This window comes from Neofelis nebulosa, chromosome 3, assembly GCF_028018385.1.
Source record: "Neofelis nebulosa isolate mNeoNeb1 chromosome 3, mNeoNeb1.pri, whole genome shotgun sequence".
Lineage (NCBI taxonomy): Eukaryota > Metazoa > Chordata > Mammalia > Carnivora > Felidae > Neofelis > Neofelis nebulosa.
In genome coordinates, this window is record NC_080784.1 from 45,649,854 (window position 1) to 45,673,276 (window position 23,423).

A 23,423-nucleotide genomic window follows, 5' to 3' on the forward strand; every position below is an offset into this window, starting at 1 on the left:
ACTGTCAGCGCCGAGCTTGACACGGGGCTTGAGCTCACTAACTGTGAGATCGTGACCTGAGCCAAAATCAAGAATCGGGCACTTAACTGACTGAGCCACCCAGGTGCCCTGATATTACCTTTTTAAATATATGTTTACCCTTTTTGAAAAATACTGCTTTGCCGTGTGGGGAAAAGTTAAAACGTGCAGATTCCAGAGAAGGAATCATGAAAGATCAAATATGCCTTTTAAGCTTTATACCATATTGGGTCTGGAAATAGTTATCTAATTCAGTGGTTCTCTCTTTCTTTTTTTTTTTTTTTTAATATAAAATATAGAAGTCTTCCTGTATTCTTATTTTTGTCATGATGAGTACCAGGTGATGTATGGAATTGTTGAATCATTATATTGTACACCTGAAACTAATATAACACTGTATGTGTTATTATTAACTGGAATTAAAGTAAAAATGTTAAAAAATAAAATTAAAATAAATTAACTTACTTCAGGGCTTCTTAAAATGAGGGCCAAGGACCAGCAGCATCACCATTGTCAGGAGACTTGTTAGAAATGCAAATTCTTGGGCCCCAGCCTAGACTTGCTGAATCAGAAGCTATGGGAGAGCACCCAGAAATCTGTCTTAACACGCCTTCTGAGTGATTCTAATGCCTGCTAAAGTTGAAGGATGACTACTTTTTGCCATATTACAGATCTGTGAAAGCTCTGGTGACTCTCTGATTCCTTGTGAGGGAGAATGCTGCAAACACTTTCACCTGGAGTGCCTGGGATTGGCATCACCCCCTGATGGAAAGTTCATCTGTGTGGAATGTAAAACCGGTAAGTTTACTTAGTTTGATAGATATGAAAAGACAAATAGGGAGGAATGCGTGATGCCAGCATCCCCCGTGACGTCTAATTCTCTTACCACTTTTATGTAGCTCTCATCCTCCACTCCCCGTAGGTATTTCAACAAATTAAGAACATTCAGTGATTGGGATTTCTAAGATCAAATCGTCGAGATGGATTTGTGTTTTATCTAAGCAACTATGCAATATATATAAAGTGAATTATTTTTAGATGGGTTTGAGAGTTTTGTGTTCAATAAATTGGGTTAAAGTCCCCTTGACTTTAATAGATTGGATAAACATTAGTCACAAACTCACGAACTATAACCATGGTGATTATATTTTTATTGGAAAGATGGAGCTACAATGGAAAACAATGGAAATTGTTTTTTAGACAGTTTAGGGGATTTTGGATTCATCATTTGGTCTTATGTTTCCCCCCTCCCCCCCCCCCCCCCGCCCCATATAGACTACCACTGATCAAAACAATTTATAGAGAGAGAAAGTTTAATTCCTTACCCAAAGTCAAAAGACAACATATGATGAAAATGGGATTTAAACCCAGGAAGTAGCTTAACCCCAGAGTCCTTACTCTGTACAACAGTACAGCCTTTGACAACCTTGATGAAGTAGGGTGGAGATTGCACACACATGCAAAAAATGAAGCTACAAAAGCTGTTTTGAACATATAACTTGTATTTTTTCCTATATAAGATATTATTTATCACATTTAGCCTCTGCAGTAAAACTTTAGGACAGCTTGCCAACTGGCAGCCTCAGGGTCACATTATCTGCGCGTCATTTTACTTGGTCTTTGGAATGTTTTGAATGTGTGAACATGGATCAGGCACATATTCTTGGTTCCTCACATTCCCTGCCATTCCCTTTTCTAAAACCCTGTCATTCCAGTCATTTATGTAATCTGCCTAGCCCCTTGTAAGCACTTAAGTTGCAGTTTCTGTTATAAACTACTGATAGGAGGGACGACGTATCGTGTTATTGAAATACTCTGAGGGCTTTTCTCCTAGCTCTAGAACCCAACAGAGCAGAATTCTGCCAACAAAGGCTAGATCTAGTTTAATTTGGCACACATCTATTAGAAAATTTAGAAGAGGAATTTAGACAGGAAAGTAGAAAATTTAAAAACAAGTAGGGCAAAGTTGGAAGACTTACTTCCTGATTTAAAAATTCACTACAAGGCAAAACAATTTAAAAAAATTTTTAATTAAAATTTACTACAATCCTACAGTAATTAAAATAATGTGGTACTGGCATAAAGACAGAAATATAAACCAATGAAATAGAATAGGAAGCCCAGAAATAAACATTCACACATATGGTCAAATGATTTTTTTGATAAGAGTGCAAAGACCATTCAATGGGAAAGGATAGTCTTTTTAACAAATGGTGCTGAGGGGTGTCTGGGTGGCTCAGTCGGTTAAGTGTCTGACTCCTTCTCCGGTCATGATGTTGTGGTTTGTGAGCTCAAGCTCTGCGTTGGACTCTGTGCTGACAGCTCTGAGCCTGGAGCCTGTTTCAGATTCTGTGTTTCCCTCACTCTGTCTGCCCCTCCCCCGCTCATGCTTGCTCATGCATGTGCCCTCTCTCTTTCTCTCCCTCTTTCTCTCAAAAATAAACAAACATTAAAAAAAAAAAAAAACACTAAAAGCAAATGGTGCTGGGAAAACTAGATACCCACATACAAAAGAATGAAGTTGGACCTTTACCTAATAGCCATATATAAAAATTAATACAAATGGATCAAAGACCAAAACATAAAAGCTAAAACTATAAAATCTTAGAAGAAAACATAGGGGAAAAGCTTCATGACATTGGATTTGGCATTGATTTCCTGGATGTAACACCAAAGGCATGGGGAACAAAAGAAAAAAATAAATTGAGCTTTATCAAAATCAAAACCTTTGTACACCATTAACAGACTGAAAAAGCGACCTACAAAATGGAAGAAAACATTGGCAAATCACATATCTGAGAAGGGATTAATATCCAGAATGTGTAAAGAACTTCTATAACTCAACAACAAAAAACAAAAAACCCAATTGGGCAAAGGGTTTCAGTAGACATTTCTCCAGAGAAGGTTTACAGATGGGTCAATAAGCACATGAAAAAATGCTCAAAATCATTAGTATTCAGGGAAATACAAATCAAAATCACATGAGATGCCATTTCACACTCATTACAATGACCATTATAAAATAAAAGTAAAAAGCAGAAAACAGGTGTTAGCTAGGATATGGAGAAATTGGAACCTTTGTGCACTATCAGCAGTAATGTAACATGGTAGGTACAACCTCTGTGGAAAATAGTATGGCGGTTCCTAAAAAAATTAAACATAGAATTACTGTATGGTTCAGCTATTCCACTGTGGGGTATATACCTGAAAGAACTGAAAACAGAGACTCAAACAGATATTTATACACCCATGTTCACTGCAGCGTTATTCACTATAGTCAAAAGGTAGAAATGACCCAAGTGTCCATAGATGAATGAACGAATGGATGGATAATAAAATGTGGTGTGTACATGCAACCATTTTTTTTTTAAATTTTTTAAATATTTATTTATTTTCGAGAGAGGGAGAGGCTGAACGTGAGCAGGGGAGGGCCAGAGAGAGGGAGACACAGAATCTGAAGTAGGCTCCAGGCTCCGAGCTGTCAGCACAGAGCCCGATGCAGGGCTTGAACTCACCGACCGTGAAATCATGACCTGAACCAAAGTTAGACGCCTAACCAACTGAGCCACTCAGGTGCCCCTATGCAACAGAATATTTTTTAAAATGAGGAAAAAAAGGAAATTAAAAAATGAAATTCTAATACATGGAAATTCTAATTCTATAATATGGATGAACCTTGAGGACATGATTGTGGATGAAATAAGCTAGTCACAAAGGACATATATTGTTTGATTCTACTTTGATGAGTTACCTAGAGTAGTCAAGTTTACAGAGACAGAAAGTAGAGCAGTTGTTACCAAGGTGTTTTTTGTTTTGTTTTGTTTTGTTTTGTTTTGTTTTGTTTTACATTAGTTTTTACCTGAGAGAAGTGGGGAGTTCTTATTTAAATGGATACAGAAGGGTGCCTGAGTGGCTCAGTCAGTTGACTTTGGCTCAGGTCACGCATGATCTCACAGTTTGTGAGTTCGAGTCCCGCATCAGGCTCTCTGCCATCAGTGCAAAGCCTGCTTCAGATCTTCTTTTTCCCCCCTCTGCCTTTTTGTCACTCGCACGTATGCTCTCTGTCTCAAAAATAAACATTAAAAAATACATAAAAATAAATGGGTACGGAATTTAAGTATGGGATGATGAAAAAGTTCTGGAGATGGATAGTGGTGATGGTTGCAAAATAATGAGTTCTTAATGTCACTGAACTGTACATTTAAAAATGGTTAAAATGGTAGTGGCGCCTGGGTGGCTTAGTTGGTTAAGTGACCGACTTCAGCTCAGGGCATGATCTCGTGGCTTGTGAGTTCAAGCCCCACATCGGGCTCTGTGCGAACAGCTCGGAGCTCAAAGCCTGGAGCCTGCTTTGGATTCTGTGTCTCCTTTCTCTGCCCCTCCCATGCTCATGCTCTGTCTCTCAATAATAAATAAACGTTAAAAAAAATTAAAAATGGTTAAAATGGTAAATTTTATGTTATATATTTTTAACCACAGTTTAAATAACAATTATTTTTTAATTTTTGATTTATTATATGAAAATTAGTTTGATACCTATTTGTTACCCTTCCAACATAATAGGAGTAAAAACTCCAAACCATTGTTTAAGTTCATTTAGAAAGTTTTCTTTTGTTTATCAAAAGACAAACATTTGCATGTAAAAAGTATTGCAGGATAGGGGTGCCTGGGTGGCTCAGTTGGTTAAGCATCAGACTTCTGCTCTGGTCATGATCTCACAGTTCCTGAGTTCAAGCTCCGCATCGGGCTCTGTGCTGACAGCTCAGAGCCTGGAGCCTGCTTTGTATTCTGTGTCTCCCTCTCTCTCTGCCCCTACCCCACTCACGCTCTTTCTCTCAAAAATAAATAAACGTTAAAAAAATTTTTTTTAAGTATTACAGGATACATGCCTAATAAATTCTTATACTGTTCTTTTTATTGTTTAAGGCAAATGTGATTTCTGGAAAGAAAGCACTTTCATTTTACCTTGTGATTAAAATGTTTTACCTTATGATTAAAATATGTAACAGTCAAGCTTACTTATTAATTATTCTAAATGAAGACTGTTTCCTACTGAGAAGGGAGAGTATTGGAAGCACTCATATCCTTAGAGCTCTAAGGAGGTTGATAGTTCAGCTCTCTATAACAGTGTTACTAGTTATAGCAATTTTCATTTATATAAGACCTATTTTGATCATTATCCAAGTGAAAGCCTTTTTTTACATAGAGCAATTTATGCAATTAGGCAAAGCTGTAAAATCAAACTTCTTAACCTTTAAAATAATTTCTTTTAATTTTTTAATTTTCTATAAGTTATTTTTAAAACAATACTGTTGCTTTCATATCTACATACATGTTAAAATATAATTTGAAATTATATAAATGTAACAAGACAACAAAAAACCTCACAACCCTGCTGTCCTTTATTTTACAACAAAACCAGTAAAGGGAAAAAAAACCAACACGTTTGAACATCACAGTTGTAAGTACTAATTTTAAACAATTTTTATAATTCAGCTAATTTGTAAAGGTTAGATACTTCCAAAATAAAATCTAACTCTCTGTAAAAAAATTGAAACAAAAAAACTATTCCATTTTTGTCTTTCAGATTTTTTATAACATTGTGAGAAAAATGGGCAAAAGACTTGAAAGTCTGTTTCCAAAACATGATATCCAAATGGCCAGTAAATAATCACTTAAAATTCTATCCATAAAACAGACACAAAATGAAAACTCCTGTCCTAATAAAAGAGGCAGAAGATTAAAGCTAGGCACTTATTCAAACTGTAGAAATTAAGGACAGAGAAAATATTAAAATTACCCACAGAAAAGACAGTTATCTTCAAAGAATAGAACAACAAAAATGTTGTTATACTTTTAGTTCTTTGTTTACAACTAAACATCTTTTTCTGTATCTTTATTCCCTCTCTTGTGAATGATCTGTGTATGTTTTATCCATTTGTGTATTGTGGTGGTAAAGATGTTCTTAGCATTTGTTAGTACTTGAAATTTATTTCTAATTACACAAATAATGTATAAATACTATCTTACGAAAATATAATTATAGCTGAAGCAGCGTGCACGTAACATTTTTCTGTGTGTTGTAACAAAATGTATTAATTTTCTATAACTTGCTTTTTTCACTATCTTGGGACTCTTTTTATGTCTAAACAGATACATTTTATTTAATTACTACGTAGGGTTCCATAGTAGTATGCATCTATCATAGTTTATTTAACTGTTCTCCTTTTGAAGGATGTTGGAGTTGCTTTCAGTTCTTTGCAGTTACAAACAATGCTTCAGTAAACCTCCTTTTATATATACAAGGCTTCCCTAATATAGATAGCAAAAAGCGGAATTTCTTGGTCACAGAAAATGAATGTATGTTTAATGGATACTGCCATGTAGCCTTCTAAGGGTAGTACCTTTGAACCTAAACTCCTACTAGCAATATGTGAGAGTACCTGTTTCCCATGCCCCATCAATAATTGGTATTATCAAGCTCTTTTTTCTTGATGACTTTTTAAAATATTACTTGGGTTTTAATTAGCATTTATCTGATTACTGGTGAAGTTGAGCATTTTTCCATTTGTTTATTGGCTGTTTGTCTTCCTGCTTTCTGTAAATAGCCTATTTGTATCCTGCCCACATTTATTTATTTATTTATCTATCTAATTATCAATTTAATTTTTTTTTCAACGTTTTTTAATTTATTTTTGGGACAGAGAGAGACAGAGCATGAACGGGGGAGGGGCAGAGAGAGAGGGAGACACAGAATCGGAAACAGGCTCCAGGCTCCGAGCCATCAGCCCAGAGCCTGACGCGGGGCTCGAACTCACGGACCGCGAGATCGTGACCTGGCTGAAGTCGGACGCTTAACCGACTGCGCCACCCAGGCGCCCCATATCTAATTATCAATTTATAAGTAAGCCCTACATTCAATGTGCGGCTGAACTCATGACCCCAAGATCAAGAGTCACATGCTGTATCGATTGAGCCAGCCAGGCACCCTTGACCACTTTTGTACTAAGCTGTTCTGTTTCTGTAGTAATTTATAGTTCTGTATAAATTTTGATTAGTTACCTTTGCTTATATCTTGCGTATATTTTCTCCATAGGTGAGCTCTTTTTGTAACAAAACATAATCCTTTATCATCTTCGTTGCATATATTTTTCCACATCTGTCTTGTCCCTTCTTTTTATCCTACTCTATTCTATTCTAATTGACATTATTTCTAACTTTAGATGTTTGGCAGATTGACCAGTGGAACCATCTGAGATTAAATTTTTCTTTGTTGGAAGGTTTTTAATGATAGTCTCAATTTCTTTAATAGTTTGTAGAACTATTCATATTTTCTATTTATTTTTGTGGGAGTGGTGATAATTATGCTTTTCTTTTCTTTTTTTTTAATGTTTATTCATTTATTTTGAGAGAGAGCAGGAGTGGTTGAGGGGCAGAGAGAGAGAGAGAGAGAGAGAGAGGGAGAGAGAGAATCCCAGTGTGGGGATGTGGGGCTCGATCCCATGAACCACGAGATCATGACCTGAGGTGAAATCAAGAGTCAGTTATTCAACAGACTGAGCCACCCTGCTTTTCTAAGAATCTCTCCATGCATGTAAATTTTCAAATTATTGGCAATTTTTTTAACAGTTATAGGAATTGTAATATTAATTCTGATATTATTGCTTTTTATCTCTTTATTTTATTAGTCATTCTTGCCAGAGATATCAGCTTTATTAATTTTTTTCCAAAAACACCCAACTTCTGTTTTTTTTTTAATCCTTCCCCAATGTATATTAATTTCACTGCATTCTTTTTTATTTACTTTTAATTTACATCCAAGTTGGTTAGCATATAGTGCAACAATGGTTTCAGGGGTAGATTCCTTAATGCCCCTTACACATTTAGCCCATCCTCCCTCCCACAAGCCCTCCAGCAACCCTCTGTTTTGTTCTCCATATTTAAGAGTCTCTTCTGTTTTGTCCCCCTCCCTGTTTTTATATTATTTTTGCTTCCCTTCCCTTGTGTCCATCTGTTCTGTGTCTTAAAGTCTTCATATGAGTGAAGTCATATGATATTTGTCTTTTCTCTAATTTTACTTAGCATAATACCTTCTAGTTCCATCCACATAGTTTCAAATGGCAAGATTTCATTCTTTTTGATTGCCAAGTTATACTCCATTGTATATATATACCACATCTTCTTTATCCATTCATCCATCGATGGACATTTTGGGCTCTTTCCATACTTTGGCTATTGTTGATAGTGCTGCTGTAAACATTGGGGTGCATGCATGTGCCCCTTCGAAACAGCATACCTGTATCCCTTGGATAAATACCTAGTAGTGCAGTTGCTGGGTCATAGTATAGTTTTATTTTTAATTTTTTGAGGAACCTCCATACTGTTTTCCAAAGTGGCTGCACCAGTTTGCATTCCCATCACTCCATTCTTAAAGAGTGCTTTCACTGGATATGGAATGCTAGTTTAGTAAAAGTTTTCTTTGAGCCCTTTGAAGATAGCATCCCATTGTTTTCTGGCTTCCATTTTTCCCTTGCTGTCAGCTCTCAGTCTTACTGTTGCTTCTTTGAAAATCATTGTCGTTTCTGTGGGTAATTTTAATATTTTCTCTTTGTTCTTGATTTACTACAGTTTGAATGAGATGTCTAGTTATAATTTTTCTGTGTTTTGTATTAGGATTATGAGTTTTCATTTTATGTCTGTTTTACATATGGAAACTGTAAGTGCCTAATGGAATCTTCGTTGTCTTTGGTAATTTATTTATTCTGGGTTGGAAAGACCTTCTCACTCCCAGCTCCCATATGTTGAAAAGTTCTGCTCTGGGTTTTCTATGGGTTAATTTTATTGTAGAGTGAGAAAGTGAAGACCTAAATTGTTTTTAGTGCTTTATCTCCAAATTGATTATCAGTTGTTCTAGCCAAAATTATTAAATAACCTTTTAGCTGCTTTTATTTAAAAGGAATATGCTTTATAAATAAATGTTAAAAAATTTTTTAAAGGGATATGCTTTCATCAGATTTTATTTAATTTGTGTTCCTCAACCAATTTTTCAGGACAGCACCCATGTTTTTCATGTAAAGTGTCTGGTACAGATGTGAAGCGTTGCTCTGTTGGTGCTTGTGGGAAATTTTATCATGAAGCCTGTGTTCGCAAATTCCCCACTGCCATCTTTGAATCAAAAGGATTCCGCTGTCCCCAGCACTGTTGCTCTGCCTGTTCCATGGAGAAAGATATCTACAAAGCAAGTAAAGGTAAAATGGAGCTTAAAAGGGGGACAAAGTGTTTTGGGGTTTTTTTTGTTTTTTTTTTTTTTAATTTTTTGTAATGTTTATTTATTTTTGAGAGAGAGAAAGAGACAGAGCCATGAGCAGGGGAGGGGCAGAGAGAGAGGGAGACACAGAATCTAAAGCAGGCTCCAGGCTCCCAGCTGTCAGCACAGACCCCGATGCGGGACTTGAACTCATGAACCATGAGATCATGATCTGAGCCAAAGTTGGATGCTTAACCGACTAGCCACCCAGGTGCCCCGGGTTTTGTTTTTGTTTTTTGTTTTTTTGATTTTTAAGTACAGCAGCAAATAATAAGCACATTATTATAAAAAATATATCAGGTATTATCTTTCTGTGTATATATAGATATATACAGCTTTCTGTAGATATAACAGTTCAGCCACAATAGATAGCATGATAGAGATTAGGTTCTAATTGAAATTATGAAAATTCTATATGTTCAAAATTACCCTTGAAAATTTCTTTAACAGGTGACATTAAGACCACCATCTCTCCAACAGTGGAGCAGACAAGTTTTTCTTTGAGTGATCTCTCAGTGGGCACTGCATTTAGGATCCTGCATAAGGAATGACAGAGCCAAACTCGTGAAAAAAAATATTATCTTACTATAACAGCATCACATGGGACCCAAAAGAGTCCAACTCCAAAAAACTCATTTTATATCCAGCTGATACCTAATTATGTAGATTTTTTTTTTTAACTTATCTTTAAACAGGTCGCATGATGAGATGTTTGAGATGTCCAGTAGCCTATCACTCTGGAGATGCTTGCATTGCTGCCGGAAGCATATTTGTATCCTCCTACATTCTCATCTGTAGTAATCATTCCAAACGGAGCAGCAGTTCATCCTCTGCCATAAATGTAGGCTTTTGTTTCGTTTGTGCTAGAGGTGAGTGTCAATCCTTTCTCTCCATTTCTTTGAGTTCATTGGCATATTTCCCCACTGAAATGGAGATTCAGTAATACCCCTGAGACATTAACACTTTCAGTAGTCCCTTTTGTAACATTAAACATTCCAATTGTTAGAATATTAATTCTTCTATAAATTAAGCTAAAATCTAAATTTTTTAAATAACTTAAAATTACAGATAAGTTCTTAGTGTTCCTGTATGGCGTATCAAAAGATTAATCTATTCCCTTCTGCAAACAATTCTTCTATTGGAAGTAGACTCTTCCCATGTCATATTCTTTAATCCAGAGCTTTCAACTGATTGAGATTTCACTTGGAAGGAGAGATGAGCACATTTAGTTTTTAATTGTTTATGTTGTATTTTATCATGTTTTGGTCTGGCATTGAGGAAGGCCTGATGGGATACAGCCAAGGCAACATATGTGGTGGTGGTAGCTAAAAGCCAGCAATGCAAGCTTTCTTACTTGCCAGCTGTTGGTATTTAAGTATGCCAAGAGCTTGATCAAGTAAAAACAATATTGTGGCCCTGAGGGGGTCAGTGAAGTGGAGTTCACGATAAATATAAAATAGAATTTCTTTAGTTGAATATAGTACAGAGCATTCAGCATTACAGAGTATCTCAGCTGTATTATAATAAAACAATTTTTAGTGTTTAGTAAACATTTTAGAAATTAATATCCCCAAATGCAGTTTGTTTTTTCAAATATAAATGCTAACTTTTCTGAACTTTGAAAGGACTCTGGTATATCGGGCCAATTAGATTATGTTTAGACTGTGCTGAAGATGAAGTGTTTGGTTTGGTTTTGGTGTTACGTGGTTTCATTTTGGTTTTTGCTTTAGGATAATAATTCTTTTAATTTGGTGAAAGCACTGTAAAATATTTTTAAATAGAATTTAGGTAGTGTGACAGATCTTGAGTTGTTTTGGTTTTGTGTCTCTTAAAAAAAAAATAGCCAGAGGAGGTGGGCAGTAAAAGGTTAAATAAATGGCTGTCCCCCTGGTGGCAGCCCATTGTATGTAGGCTTTCAGTTCAGTTTGCCCCAGTGTGTGCTAAATCCCTGGGGCTGTTTGCCCTTACTGGGGAAGCCTTGTGTCTTTATTTAGGGGAGCAATTACAACTGTATCCTGCTCTGAAACCTGGCTGGTGCGTGGAGGAGGAAGTCTGCAGTGTTTTGCATCACGTAGTTAACAAGTGGCAGAAAGGATTCAAATAGTCAAAAGAAATGAAAAGTCACCACTGGTGTCTTTTCCATCTCCCCATCCCTAAGAAAGTAATGATAGTATGGAAATACTGAATTATCAGTTGAATGGCTAGCTTTAGAGGCTTTAAACAGATGAGTGTCAGTGATAGCATGAAGTCTCTGTCACTTTGTAAGTATTTTATTCTACCTTGCTAGGCACTTTCTATTACTCACGTTTACAGGGGTGTGTGTGTGTAAGTGTGTATAACTGAGCCAACATTTTAAGTATCAAGTTTATAACTCTCATGCCAGCTTACTTTGGAGTACATTCTGAATCAGTTACCATCAGTATATTAACCAATACTTTCTTTTGCTCTATTTCATTCAATAATTGGGAAACCTTTAAAACAGGTATTTTCAATGTAAGATAGGTAGAAAATGGCCATTGTCAAGGAACCTAGCTTTATAGGGGATTCTACCCATTTTAAGTTTAACTTCAGATGCCTTGATTTAAAAAAAGCTTGAGATAATGGAAATACTGGATCTGTATTTGCATCTTATCAATTTGACAGTTATTCTGAAAGATATACTATATTTATATGCCTGTATAATCAAGATTATTTAATTCCCAAATATTTGAACTAAGAAACTGTGCAGTAAACAAACTTTCATTTTCCTTTTTAGCCTTTTACAGAAACTTATTCAAAATAGATCAGATGGGTGGGAGGGAGGGGAGAGTGGGTGATGGGTATTGGGAGGGCACCTTTTGGGATGAGCACTGGGTGTTGTATGGAAACCAATTTGACAATAAATTTCATATATTGGAAAAAAAATAGATCAGATGTTGGGATTTGAGAAGGCTGAAGTCAAAAGTTTTCACAAGTAAATGATATGAGTTCTTTCATCAGTATTTATAGAGGTCTCCTTTTTTAAAAAAAATGTTTTTAGTGCTTATTTAGAGAGAGAGAGAAAGCTCGCATGGGCAAGAACAGGAGAACAGGAGAAGGGCAGAGACAGAATCCCAAGCAAGGCTCCGCACCATCAGTGGAGAGCCTTATGTGGAGTTCGAACTCAGAAACCTCAAGGTCATGACCTGAGGCCAAATCTGGAGTTAGTATAACCGTATAACCCACTGAGCCACCCAGGCGCCCCAGGTCTCCTTGTTTTTAAAGAGGCCTAAATGTAATAAATTCACACATAAAAGGTTTTAATTGTGTTTGTTTTGGTATTAGAAAGCTTTGTTTTGCTTTTGTTTCTTGCCTTATACAGAGTTTTTCCCTCCTCATGAAGGATTTTTCTCTTAGTTCATGATTATTGGTTGTTTAAAACAATTCAGCTAATTCTTAAGGACTGAAATATCTAGAAATATTTTTAGAAATGTTTCAAGGTATAGAGGAACATTGCTCCTTCCCTCCCCTCATGGCACCATAGGAAATGTTCAGTCCTAGCATTTCCTTTCATCTGGGTGGGGGGGATATAAAATAAAAGTTACTTAACGTTCTATGCCTTTCTTTGTGATGGTAATTTATAATGGAGAAGGTAGACTAGGGTTTTCTTTTCATTTTAATAATAATAGCAATTTTTTTTTTTTTGCATCTGTAAATCAAACTCTACCAGATACCATCTGAATGGTCACAGTTGCCCTAAGAAGTTATTTCCCCATTTTATGTAGATGAGAACACTGAAGCCCAGATTCCATAATTTACCTGAAGGTCATAGAAATTGTTAAATAGAGGGACTAGCATTTGTACCTGATCTGTCTCATTTCAAAGCCCATGTTTTTTATACTACCCTGCTTCTCTCTATTAAACATATGAAATTCATTTGACATTATATAACTTTTATTAGAAGATTTTTATACTATTGCCAATTAGCAGTTTTAAGTTCCATTCTGTCCTCCAGATCAGAGGTAGGTCTTGACTCTTTCTCAATGTAGTAGGTAGCACCAAATGAAGATAACACCCATGGCAAAAATAAATGGTAACCCTTTTAAAAACAAAACTCTTGACTCTTCTCAAAATGATCTCTATAAAACGGCTGTCATGATCCTTATTGCAAAGTCCTCAGATCATTATAAACTGTCTAGTAACCAAACAGAGCAATGTTCCCTGGTCTCACACTCACCTAGGTTAAGAGTGGCCTATAGTGAACTCAACAAGGGGAAGAGGATAGGAGGGTGTCACAGGTGGGTTAGAGGAGATCTGTTTCCTTCCAAACAGGATAGCTGGGTTAGTAGATCAAAAGAACTATCTTATAAACCCTTAGGTTGGTAATTACTTTATGTCATGGCAGGGGGAAAAAATGTAAATGGTTTGCATTACCTTAGTGAAGTTCAACAAGTCCTGGCTCCTTTAAAATCATGTTATCATACTGATAGAGAACAGCTTCATTATCTGGCAGAAAAAGATATGACTAGAGAAGAAGAGAGACTCAATTCTGCCTTTCAGTGTTAGTTGATACATTGAAGGTAGATCAGTGTTTCTACTATGTTATGTAAATAACTCTTACTTGCTATTAAGTGATATGTCATTTTGTTCTTTGGATTGTCATCACAGTATTTCTAAATATTAAGGAGTGTAGCTTTGTGTATCATAGCAGGTTTTAAGTGTGACATCAACTGCAGTTTACATCTTCAAATTAATTTGTGGTTTTCTTCTGGATGTGTAGGTTTTTACGGGATAAGAAACCGAGTAGCTCAAACTCCCTTTAACAACTCTGGCAAGCCTTTTCTGTCAGTTTTTTCTTTTTCTTCATATTCTCATTTTCCCCCCAACTTTTAGCACAGCTACATAATAGGTGTTGGTTTATTTTTTACCCTCATGGAATCATGGGTAGTTTCATTGCAGCTCATCTCTTTCTGTTTGTTTCGTATAGGGCTGATAGTTCAGGACCATTCAGACCCCATGTTCAGTTCATATGCCTATAAGTCCCACTACCTTCTGAATGAATCAAATCGTGCAGAGTTGATGAAATTACCTATGATTCCTTCTTCGTCAGCTTCCAAAAAGAAATGTGAGAAAGGTAATAATCAAAATAGTTTATCTCTTGCTTTTTATTTTTGCATTTCCTTTTTTTTTTCTCTTTAAATGAAGGGGGGAAATGTATGCCTGTCAAGCACTATCTGTTGCTTTTGGTAAATTCTACCTTGGTGGTTGTGACTGTGTCTTCATATGGCTGCAACATTATTAAAAAGGGCTTAAAATAATTCCATTATTGCAAATTCTTACTTCTCGTTGAATAAATTCTCACACATTCCATCTATCTGTGGGTTATTAAAATTGCAAGACTGAGTAGGATTTTGCTTAATATAGAAAGATTCTAAGGCTCTTTCTCTTCTGCCTGATGGAGAACTACCATTCATGTTAGAATAGAATAGACGTGATGTAAATTATCATGAACTTTCAACTAAAAAACCAGGATAGGTTATTAAAAGAGGGAAGCCAAGATATTGGTACTTAAAATTTTGATTTTAGGCTACATTTTGTCCTTTTGTTTCCTAAATGTTTTTGTTAAGATGCTATGAAAACTAGTTGCCCTTCTCTTAGGAGACTTTGGTGGGCAGCTGGGGTAATTTATCCCAAATACTCGATATTGAAAGGCAGCCCAGCTCAACTGAAGAATTACTTATGGATAATTTATCCACAGAGAATCAAGAACTAAATGTATATTTATATTCTCCCTAATAATTTAATCTATAAAAGCAAATCTTATATTTAACTTTACATAGCCTGCTTGTAAAAAAGGAAAAAGTAGTTTAACAGTACTATATTATTTTGGGAGGTCTTATCCCAGAGGGTAAAATGAATAACCTTGAAGGTAAAGGCCTTTTCCTGTATACATTCCCATTATGATTGGGGAGTCAAGTTCAGAATCTTTAAAGGAAATTTGATTCATACCTAAAATACTAGGTATATTTGAAATAGGGTTTTTTTCCCCCATTCTTTATGTTGCCTGCTTGATGATGTATCTTTGCTCTTTGTCAGACATCTGAAGTGGCAACCCAAGACTAAAAAATATGTAATTAAGCAGGTTGATTAGAACCTATGGAGAAGTAGGTTGGAGAGAGTATTGGCTTGCTCGTTTGTTTGTTTGTTTTTACATTGAAGTCAGAGTATGTCACCTTACTGGTGATACCATCTACTTCTGAAACAAACATGGACGTAGGTCTGGCTAACTCCATAATGCAATAAAATTACCTGAGGCATTCATTTTAGGAAATGCCTTATTTCCTACGGGCGCTTTTATAAAATTCGATTAATTCAATTGTTTCTTACTTTGTTTTTGGTACTCAGTATTGACCTTGACATGAATTGAAATTATTTTGAGCCCTCTGTTTGCTTAGCTTGAACCACATCTTCTTCTTGCATCCTAAAGCAGTTTTCTTGCATAGCACCAAGGTGGATTGTTCATATTTTCATTTTTCTTGTGTATTTTTTGTCAAAAAATCGTGATGATTTTCACTGACGATTCTGGGTCTGTATTTCCTCTGAAATAACACTTAAAATTGAGGACTATTCCATAATGTTAAAAATGGCCAGCCTGACTTTTCCGCATCAGCTCTAATGATCACATGTCCCCTAAAGCTGTTTGCAAAGTCTGCTCTCCCTATTGGTAATTCCTTTCTGATGGAGAAATCAGTTATCTCATTTTTATTTTAAACTTACCGAACCCCCTACCTAGGCTAAGAGCACTCAGGCAGCTAATCTGTAGGTTGGAGAATTGGAGCAATTAATCCACATTGAGATCTGCAGACAAAGGAAAAAATCTTAATGACTGAAGTAAAAGCTTTTAAGCAGAGGAAATATAGTAATTTATTTCATCACTGATTGTATATAGATTTTCTTTTTGTTTTTATGTTAATCAGTTAGAAGTTTGAAAGTCTACAGGAAGAAAAGATTTTCTGGAAAATTGATAGCAAACCCTCAAAAGGTTAGAGCGTGTGATTTCATAAAGTTGTGTAGAGGGCTCTTAACCTTTTGCTTATGAGATATTAAACCTCAGTACAATCAGGTTATGGGCCTGATTTTCCAACACAATTTTTTTTTTTTTTTTGCAGTAAATGTCTTTATTATATTTCATCTTCAGTGGTTAACATCCTTCTCTGTCACTTGTTGAAATACCTTTTAGAAATACCTAATCTCCCCCCAGATCTCTTTTATATTTTTGCATTAAAAAATATCCTTTTGTTTTGTTTGCTGTACTTGTCTTGGTCTTAATCCAGAGATCATTTTGTGTATTTCAAAGGAGAGGATTTTGCCAGGGAACCTGGAGAGGGATCTCCTTGTGTGTGGTACTTATTCCACAGTGACATTTACTTAGTTTTATGCTATAAAGCAGTGGTTCTCAATGTGAAGTCAGAAAAACTTATATAAACAATTTTTTAACTATGTTTAATATTTCAGAAAATCTAACAGAATCACACATTTGCACAAAATAAGGCTGCATACATTTCTTTATATTTGGCTATGATTTGAACAACTTAATGTGATAGTTTTGTTATTGGAATCAGAAGCTCTGATTGGCAGTTACAGATTTCTTTGGTTAATAAAAACAGGAGAAATTGTTACCTTTTAACAGGGGTTTTGATTCTGTTTTTTTGGTTTAGGATTGGTTTTTTTGTTTGTTTGTTTCGGGGGTTTATTGGTTGATAAAATGTTTGGAAACATGGGTCCCTGAAGAAGAGAAAGGAGATCCTTGGCGATGAAAAAGTTGCAAACCACTGCTGTATAGCCTGTTTTTGACTTTCTTTATTTTTGCTGGAAAGTTAAATGATAATGTAATCACCAATTTGAGAAAGTTCGATCCTTTGCTTTTTTGCATTTTTTTATGGAAATAAAAAACTGGTCAACCTATTGGTTATTTTCATTCTTGCTAATTTTATTATAAAGGGATTTAGTTAACTATGGCACTGGATTAAAATACAAGATGACCATTGCATGCTTTCTTAGCTCTCAAGGAGAAAAGAAAGTAAGTTGCTACATATTTCTTTGAAAATCTGCTCTCAAATCTACTCAAAGATTCCATGCATCTGTTAAGAGTTTTAGCTGCATGCTAAGCAGATACCTCAATTGCCCACATTACTGTAAAGACTACAGTAATGGTTTTCATACCACTCAAAAGTTTTGAGTTTCTGGCCCCTGAAGCCCTGAAAAGGGACTGAAGTAGCTAAATCTGTTCATTTGTTTTCTATTTTAATCCATCACTATAGAGCTGACTCAATCCCTTTATTTTCCCCCAATTTGAGTCAAATTTGATGCACTTAAAAGATAACTTTCTCTTTTCTCTTTCTTTTTCTCTTCCCTCTCTTCTTAGTTATTAAGACTGTTTATTTGTTTCAAGGTGGAAGATTGCTCTGCTGTGAATCGTGCCCGGCTTCCTTCCACCCAGAATGCCTGAGCATAGAAATGCCAGAAGGCTGCTGGAATTGTAATGACTGTAAAGCTGGCAAGAAACTACATTACAAGCAGATTGTTTGGGTCAAATTGGGAAATTACAGGCAAGTTTTTCCAGGACAAAAAGGAAGTATTCAATGATTGTTCAGACATAGGTTCATAATCTATATACAAACTGGCTAGGAGATAGGTAGAACAACACCGAGCTACTTCCTTAAAAAAAAGAAAGAGAAAAGAAATCTATTTTGATTTGGCTTTTAGAAGCCAATTTGGGAAGGTTGGGTTATTGTTGGATTTTTTTTTTCTTTTAGATTGGTTCTTTGACTTGTTTTTCAGTTTTTCTTTTTTTTTTTTTTTTAATTTTTTTTTTTCAACATTTTTTATTTTATTTTTGGGACAGAGAGAGACAGAGCATGAACGGGGGAGGGGCAGAGAGAGAGGGAGACACAGAATCGGAAACAGGCTCCAGGCTCCGAGCCATCGGCCCAGAGCCTGACACGGGGCTCGAACTCACGGACCGCGAGATCGTGACCTGGCTGAAGTCGGACGCTTAACCGACTGCGCCACCCAGGCGCCCCTCAGTTTTTCTTTTTTAAGAGGAGACACTAGGCTCCTCCCTTATTTTTGTAAAATGTTTATTCTTTTTGAGAGAGAGAGTGAGTGTATGTGTGGGTGCATGATCAAATGGGAGAGAGACAGAGAATCCCAAGCTGGCTCCATGCCCAGCACAGAGCCCAACCCAGGGCTCAGTCTCACAAACTTCGAGATCATGACCTGAGTTGAATCAAGAGTCGGTTGCTTAACCACCTGAGCCACCCAGGCACCCCTTGTTTTTAAGTTGAAAGTAATTTTACACTAATGAACTATGTACTACTAGATTTTGGAATAAAAGGTCTTATATAGATAGTAGGGAACATGTATTCTTTGTGTCCTAATTCATTTATACTGATTTCTAATAAAATAAAAGAATTTATATCCTGGCCAAAATAGTTTTTACCCCTAAATCTGGCCCATTTCAGTTTCTGCTGGAAGCTTTAAACTGAGTGCAAGAAGAGAGCGCTTTAGAATTTAAAGAGAGAAATTATTTCATGAAGAGCTTTTAGTTCTTAAGAGAATGAAGAAGTATGTGTGATTTCCATTATATTAATAAAACTTTCTCCTTTTAAGAAGCCTGTCTTGGGGTGCCTGGGTGACTCAGTCAGTTGAGCGACCGACTTTGGCTCAGGTGATGATCTCACGGTTTGTGAGTTTGAGCCCCACGTCAGGCTCTGTGCTGACAGCTCAGAGCCTGGAGCCTGCTTTGGACTCTGTCTCCCTTTCTCTCTGCTCCTACCCTGCTCATTCTGTCTCTCTCTGTCTCAGAAATAAATAAACATTAAAAAAAAAAAAAAAAAAAAAAGAAGCCTGTCTTTGGGGCGCCTAGGTGGCTCAGTCGGTTGAGCATCTGACTCTTGATTCTGGCTCAGGTCATAGTCCCAGGGTCATGGAATGGAGCCCTGCCTCAGGCTCTGTGCTGACAGCACGAAGCCTGCTTGAGATTCTCTCTCTCTCTTCTTCTCTCCTCTCTCCACCCCTCCCCTTGCTCGAGCATGCACATGTGCTCTTTCTCCCCCTCTCAAAATAAATAAACTTAGAAAATAGAAGCCTGTCTTTAACAAGCCTTCATTGAATAGGAATAGTGATATATTTTTAAAAACTCTACATTCTATATTTTGAGACATATGTTTATCATTTACTGAGAAAATAGGTACTGTTCAAGAGAGCACAATAATGGTCCACTTTTCAGAATGCTAAGTAAAATATATTTCTGTAGGATTTCAAACATTGTAATTTTTTTTAGTAAGGGCTATGTCATTTTCTCTGAATTTTAAATATGCTGCTTGATTACTTACCTATTTAACTTTGTGGGGGGGGGGGGTGGGTAGAGTGTGTGTATGTGCACACACTAGCAAGTAGGGTTGGGACAAAGGGAGAGGGAGAATCTTAAGCAGTCTCCACACCTAGCACAGAGCCTACCATGGGGCTCAATCTGACGACAGCGAGATCATAACCTGAGCTGAAATCAAGAGTCAGACGCTTAACCAACTGAGCTACCCAGGAGCCCCTTACCTATTTAACTTTAAAATTTTATTTTAGCTGAGATATAAGGGGCCTTGAGATTGAGACGTGATCCCCCCACCCACACAATTTTTTTTTAACATATGACAGAACCCCCCCCCCCAAAAAAAAACTTGGCAGTTGAATACATAAGTAATTTTATACTATATGGCAACAAATACAAAGTTTCAGAAGGCAAATGTCAAACCAAGGGGAAGTATTTTTACTTCTACTTTAATAAGAAAAGACAAATAACCTTACCTAGAACAGGGAGCAAAGAAGAGAAAGAGCCAGGTTGCCAAAGAAGAACAAATAGAAAATAAATATGTAAAAAATGCTGAGCCTCACTAAAAATAAGTATATGTTAAGGACAAAGAGGTTTTTTATTTCATTTTTGTTTTTGTTTTTTTTCCAATGAACAGATTGTCAAAGATTTAAGAGTAATAAGTTTTTGGCTAGGGAGAGCAAGGGAAAAGGAGTGCCCCCACAGGGCAGTCTTGCATCACATATTAAATTGTAACAGTGTCTACCTTTTGATTCAGCTCTTCTCTTTTAAGGAATTTATTTAAGGAAAAAAATTGGACAAACAGGAAAAAATGTATTTATAGGGGTATTCATTAAAGTATTATTGCAAAAATTTGAAATAACCAAAATGCTCAGTCAGTGAGGGATTTCTCAGATAAATTATAGTGTATCCATATCCATAAAGGGGTAATGCTCATCTCTATGGTAACATGAGATGATATCCAGGGTATATAGTTGAATTTAGACAGCATGTGAAAGAGCATATACATTATCTTTCCATGTGTTTATATAGTTAAAAAAAAAATGTAGATCTAGATATGTTTTTCAGACCCAGAAAGAAAAACATCAGATGTTAATAGTATAAGGCATAAGATTTTAAAAGGGTGTCATTTAGGGGGCGCCTGAGTGGCTCAGTTGGTTAAGCGTCTGACTTTGGCTCAGGTCATGATCATGCAGTTCGTGAGTTCAAGCCCTGTGCTGGATCTGTGCTGACAGCTAGCTCAGAGCCTGGAACTTGTCTTCAGATTCTGTGTCTCCCTCTCTCTCTGTCCCTCCCCTGCTCGTTCTCTCTCTCTCTCTCTCTCTCTCTCTCTCTCTCTCTCTCTCTCTCATAAGTAAAACATAAAAAAATTTTTAAAGGGAGTAATTTTAAGTTTTTCTGTTACACATTTCTGCATTGTTTTAACTTTATTTATTTTTTTTGTTTTAACTTTTAAACACACATTGCTTTTTATAATTAAAAATCTGTATCATTCCAGGGTGGGCAGGAGTGCAAGTTTGACAATTAATAGATAAGACATTCCTGGATAAGAAATAGCTAAAATAGCGTAGAGGCACCTGGGTGGCTCAGTCAGTTAAGTGTCCCACCTTGGCTCAGGTCATGATCTCATGGTTCATGAGTCTGAGCCCCACATCAGGTTCACTGCTGTCAGCACAGAGCCCACTGCAGGTCCTGTCTTCCTCTCTCTCTGCCCCTCCCCAACTTGCACACAGACTGAAAAAGTTTTAAGTTTTTGTATGTTTACTGTTCATACTCATTATTCTATATACTACCAAAACTTACCTCTTCAATTCTTGACTTGCCCAATTGTTAGAAACTGTCATATGTACCTCACAGATGATTTCCATTTAGTGATCGCTATGCTATTCAGCCATTGCCTGTTTTCATTCAGTTATGTTTTCATTCTGTTCCACATCCCACATTTGTTATGATGTAGGATGAATTAGATTCTGAAATACACACTGACATAAACCTAGTACATTTGACCAAAAACTATTTACTCTGGTTAATTAGAGGGAAGAAAATGTTCATTTGAATGGAGTGGTCATTCTTCACTATAGCATCAGTTTATTCTCAAATGGTTCCCTTGACTACTAGAAATCAACTTTTATACCTTGAAAGACAATCTTACTACTAAAATTGTCAAATTTGGAGGAACACATAACTTTTCTAGGATTGAAATTGGTTTTGGAATAGTATTGGTAAATTCTAATTCTTAAGTTGGGTAATGAGTTGTTATTTTTAGTTGTTATGCTTTATAACTTATATGTTCATGATATTCCTTTGTATCAGGTATTAGTTTTTAAAGGAAAAAAAAACTAGATGGGGAGTTTAGGGTCTAGTTGGTTTAATCTGTGTTCACTATTTCATTAGTTCACTGATCAATATGTTTTTTTTATTAATTTTTTTAATGTTTATTTTGAAAGAGAGCATGTGTGAGCAGGGGAGGGACAGAGGAGGGGGGGGGGGCAGGATCCCAAGTGGGCTTTGCACTGACAGCAGAGAGCCCAATGTGAAAGTACAAAACCTTTTTTCTCCCTCATGCCAGCCATGTAAAGAATGGTATGATTTTTCAATGTCTTGATTGATCTAAAATTGCTTTTGTTTTCAGATGGTGGCCAGCAGAGATCTGCAATCCCAGGTCTGTGCCACTGAACATCCAGGGCCTTAAGCATGACTTGGGGGACTTCCCTGTGTTCTTCTTTGGTTCTCATGACTACTATTGGGTGCACCAGGGCAGAGTGTTCCCTTATGTTGAAGGAGACAAAAGTTTTGCTGAGGGACAGACTAGTATTAACAAGACCTTCAAAAAAGGTAAGTTGGATGATGTTTACAGTGGCTCAAAACCAAGACTCAGCGGTTGATTTCTCTGTGTCTCCTCACTTGCACTTGACATGTTTCTGGTATTAGAGGACTTTCACCAGGTGTTACAATCCAGCATCCAGAAGTATCCAATCACATTAGAGCACATCTTATCCAATCAGTTAGAAAAATACATTTCAGTATGGTAGACTCTGCCGTCTGTATGAAAAGAGTATCTTCAGTGATCTTTCTACAAACATAGAGATTATTTTGGAAATAGTCTTCTTAATCCAGTGAGGCACCTTTGCCACAGAAGAGTAGTAAAAGCTTCCCATGAAGAGCCTTATAAGTGTTTTTGCAACAAGTTTCCGGGAAGTTTGACTTTCTGGGTAAGAGTAAAAGGAATGTAAATCTAGTACGAGATAAAAAGCTGGGTTTTTTTGGTTGGTTGGGTATTTTTTTGCTTTACTTGGAAGCCTCTGATTATTGAAGTAGGACCTCTTCTCTAAGGCAATGGCTTACGCAGAGCACGGTGTTCAGCTATAAACGAGTTATGTCCTATTTCAGTGTTATCCTATCCTGGTGGAAAATGGTTATTTCCAGAATAATTTTAAAAAGAACACCCCAGGCCAGATTCAGGGCATTGGGAAGTCAATGTAAAACTGCTCTCCTAACAGTCTTTTTTTTTTTTGTTTTTTTGTGTGTGGTTTTTTTTGTTGTTGTTATTTATATACTTTGTTTTGTCCTATTGGCAGCACTGGAAGAAGCTGCAAAACGTTTCCAGGAATTGAAAGCACAAAGAGAAAGCAAAGAAGCACTTGAGATTGAAAAAAACTCAAGAAAACCCCCTCCTTACAAACACATCAAAGTGAGTCGTTACCCATGAAACACTGGTATTTGACAGGCAAGAGGAAATGCATCGCCCTCTTA

General features: G+C 36.4%; 1 protein-coding gene across 7 annotated transcripts in view; it reads left to right on the top strand.

Annotated features, from left to right (window-relative positions):
- NSD3 (nuclear receptor binding SET domain protein 3) overlaps nucleotides 1-23,423 on the top strand; it is a 119,081-nt gene that overhangs the window by 78,059 nt on the left and 17,599 nt on the right. For 3 of the 7 annotated variants that reach the window (XM_058720661.1, XM_058720663.1, XM_058720660.1), the window contains exons 12-18: nucleotides 690-816; nucleotides 9,069-9,266; nucleotides 10,021-10,194; nucleotides 14,271-14,417; nucleotides 17,709-17,892; nucleotides 22,303-22,505; nucleotides 23,249-23,361. In XM_058720661.1, the coding sequence (XP_058576644.1) occupies nucleotides 690-816; nucleotides 9,069-9,266; nucleotides 10,021-10,194; nucleotides 14,271-14,417; nucleotides 17,709-17,892; nucleotides 22,303-22,505; nucleotides 23,249-23,361 (1,146 nt within the window). The remainder of the gene's footprint in view (nucleotides 1-689; nucleotides 817-9,068; nucleotides 9,267-10,020; nucleotides 10,195-14,270; nucleotides 14,418-17,708; nucleotides 17,893-22,302; nucleotides 22,506-23,248; nucleotides 23,362-23,423) is intronic. The other 4 variants (XM_058720662.1, XM_058720664.1, XM_058720665.1 and 1 more) reach the window with 3 other exon arrangements.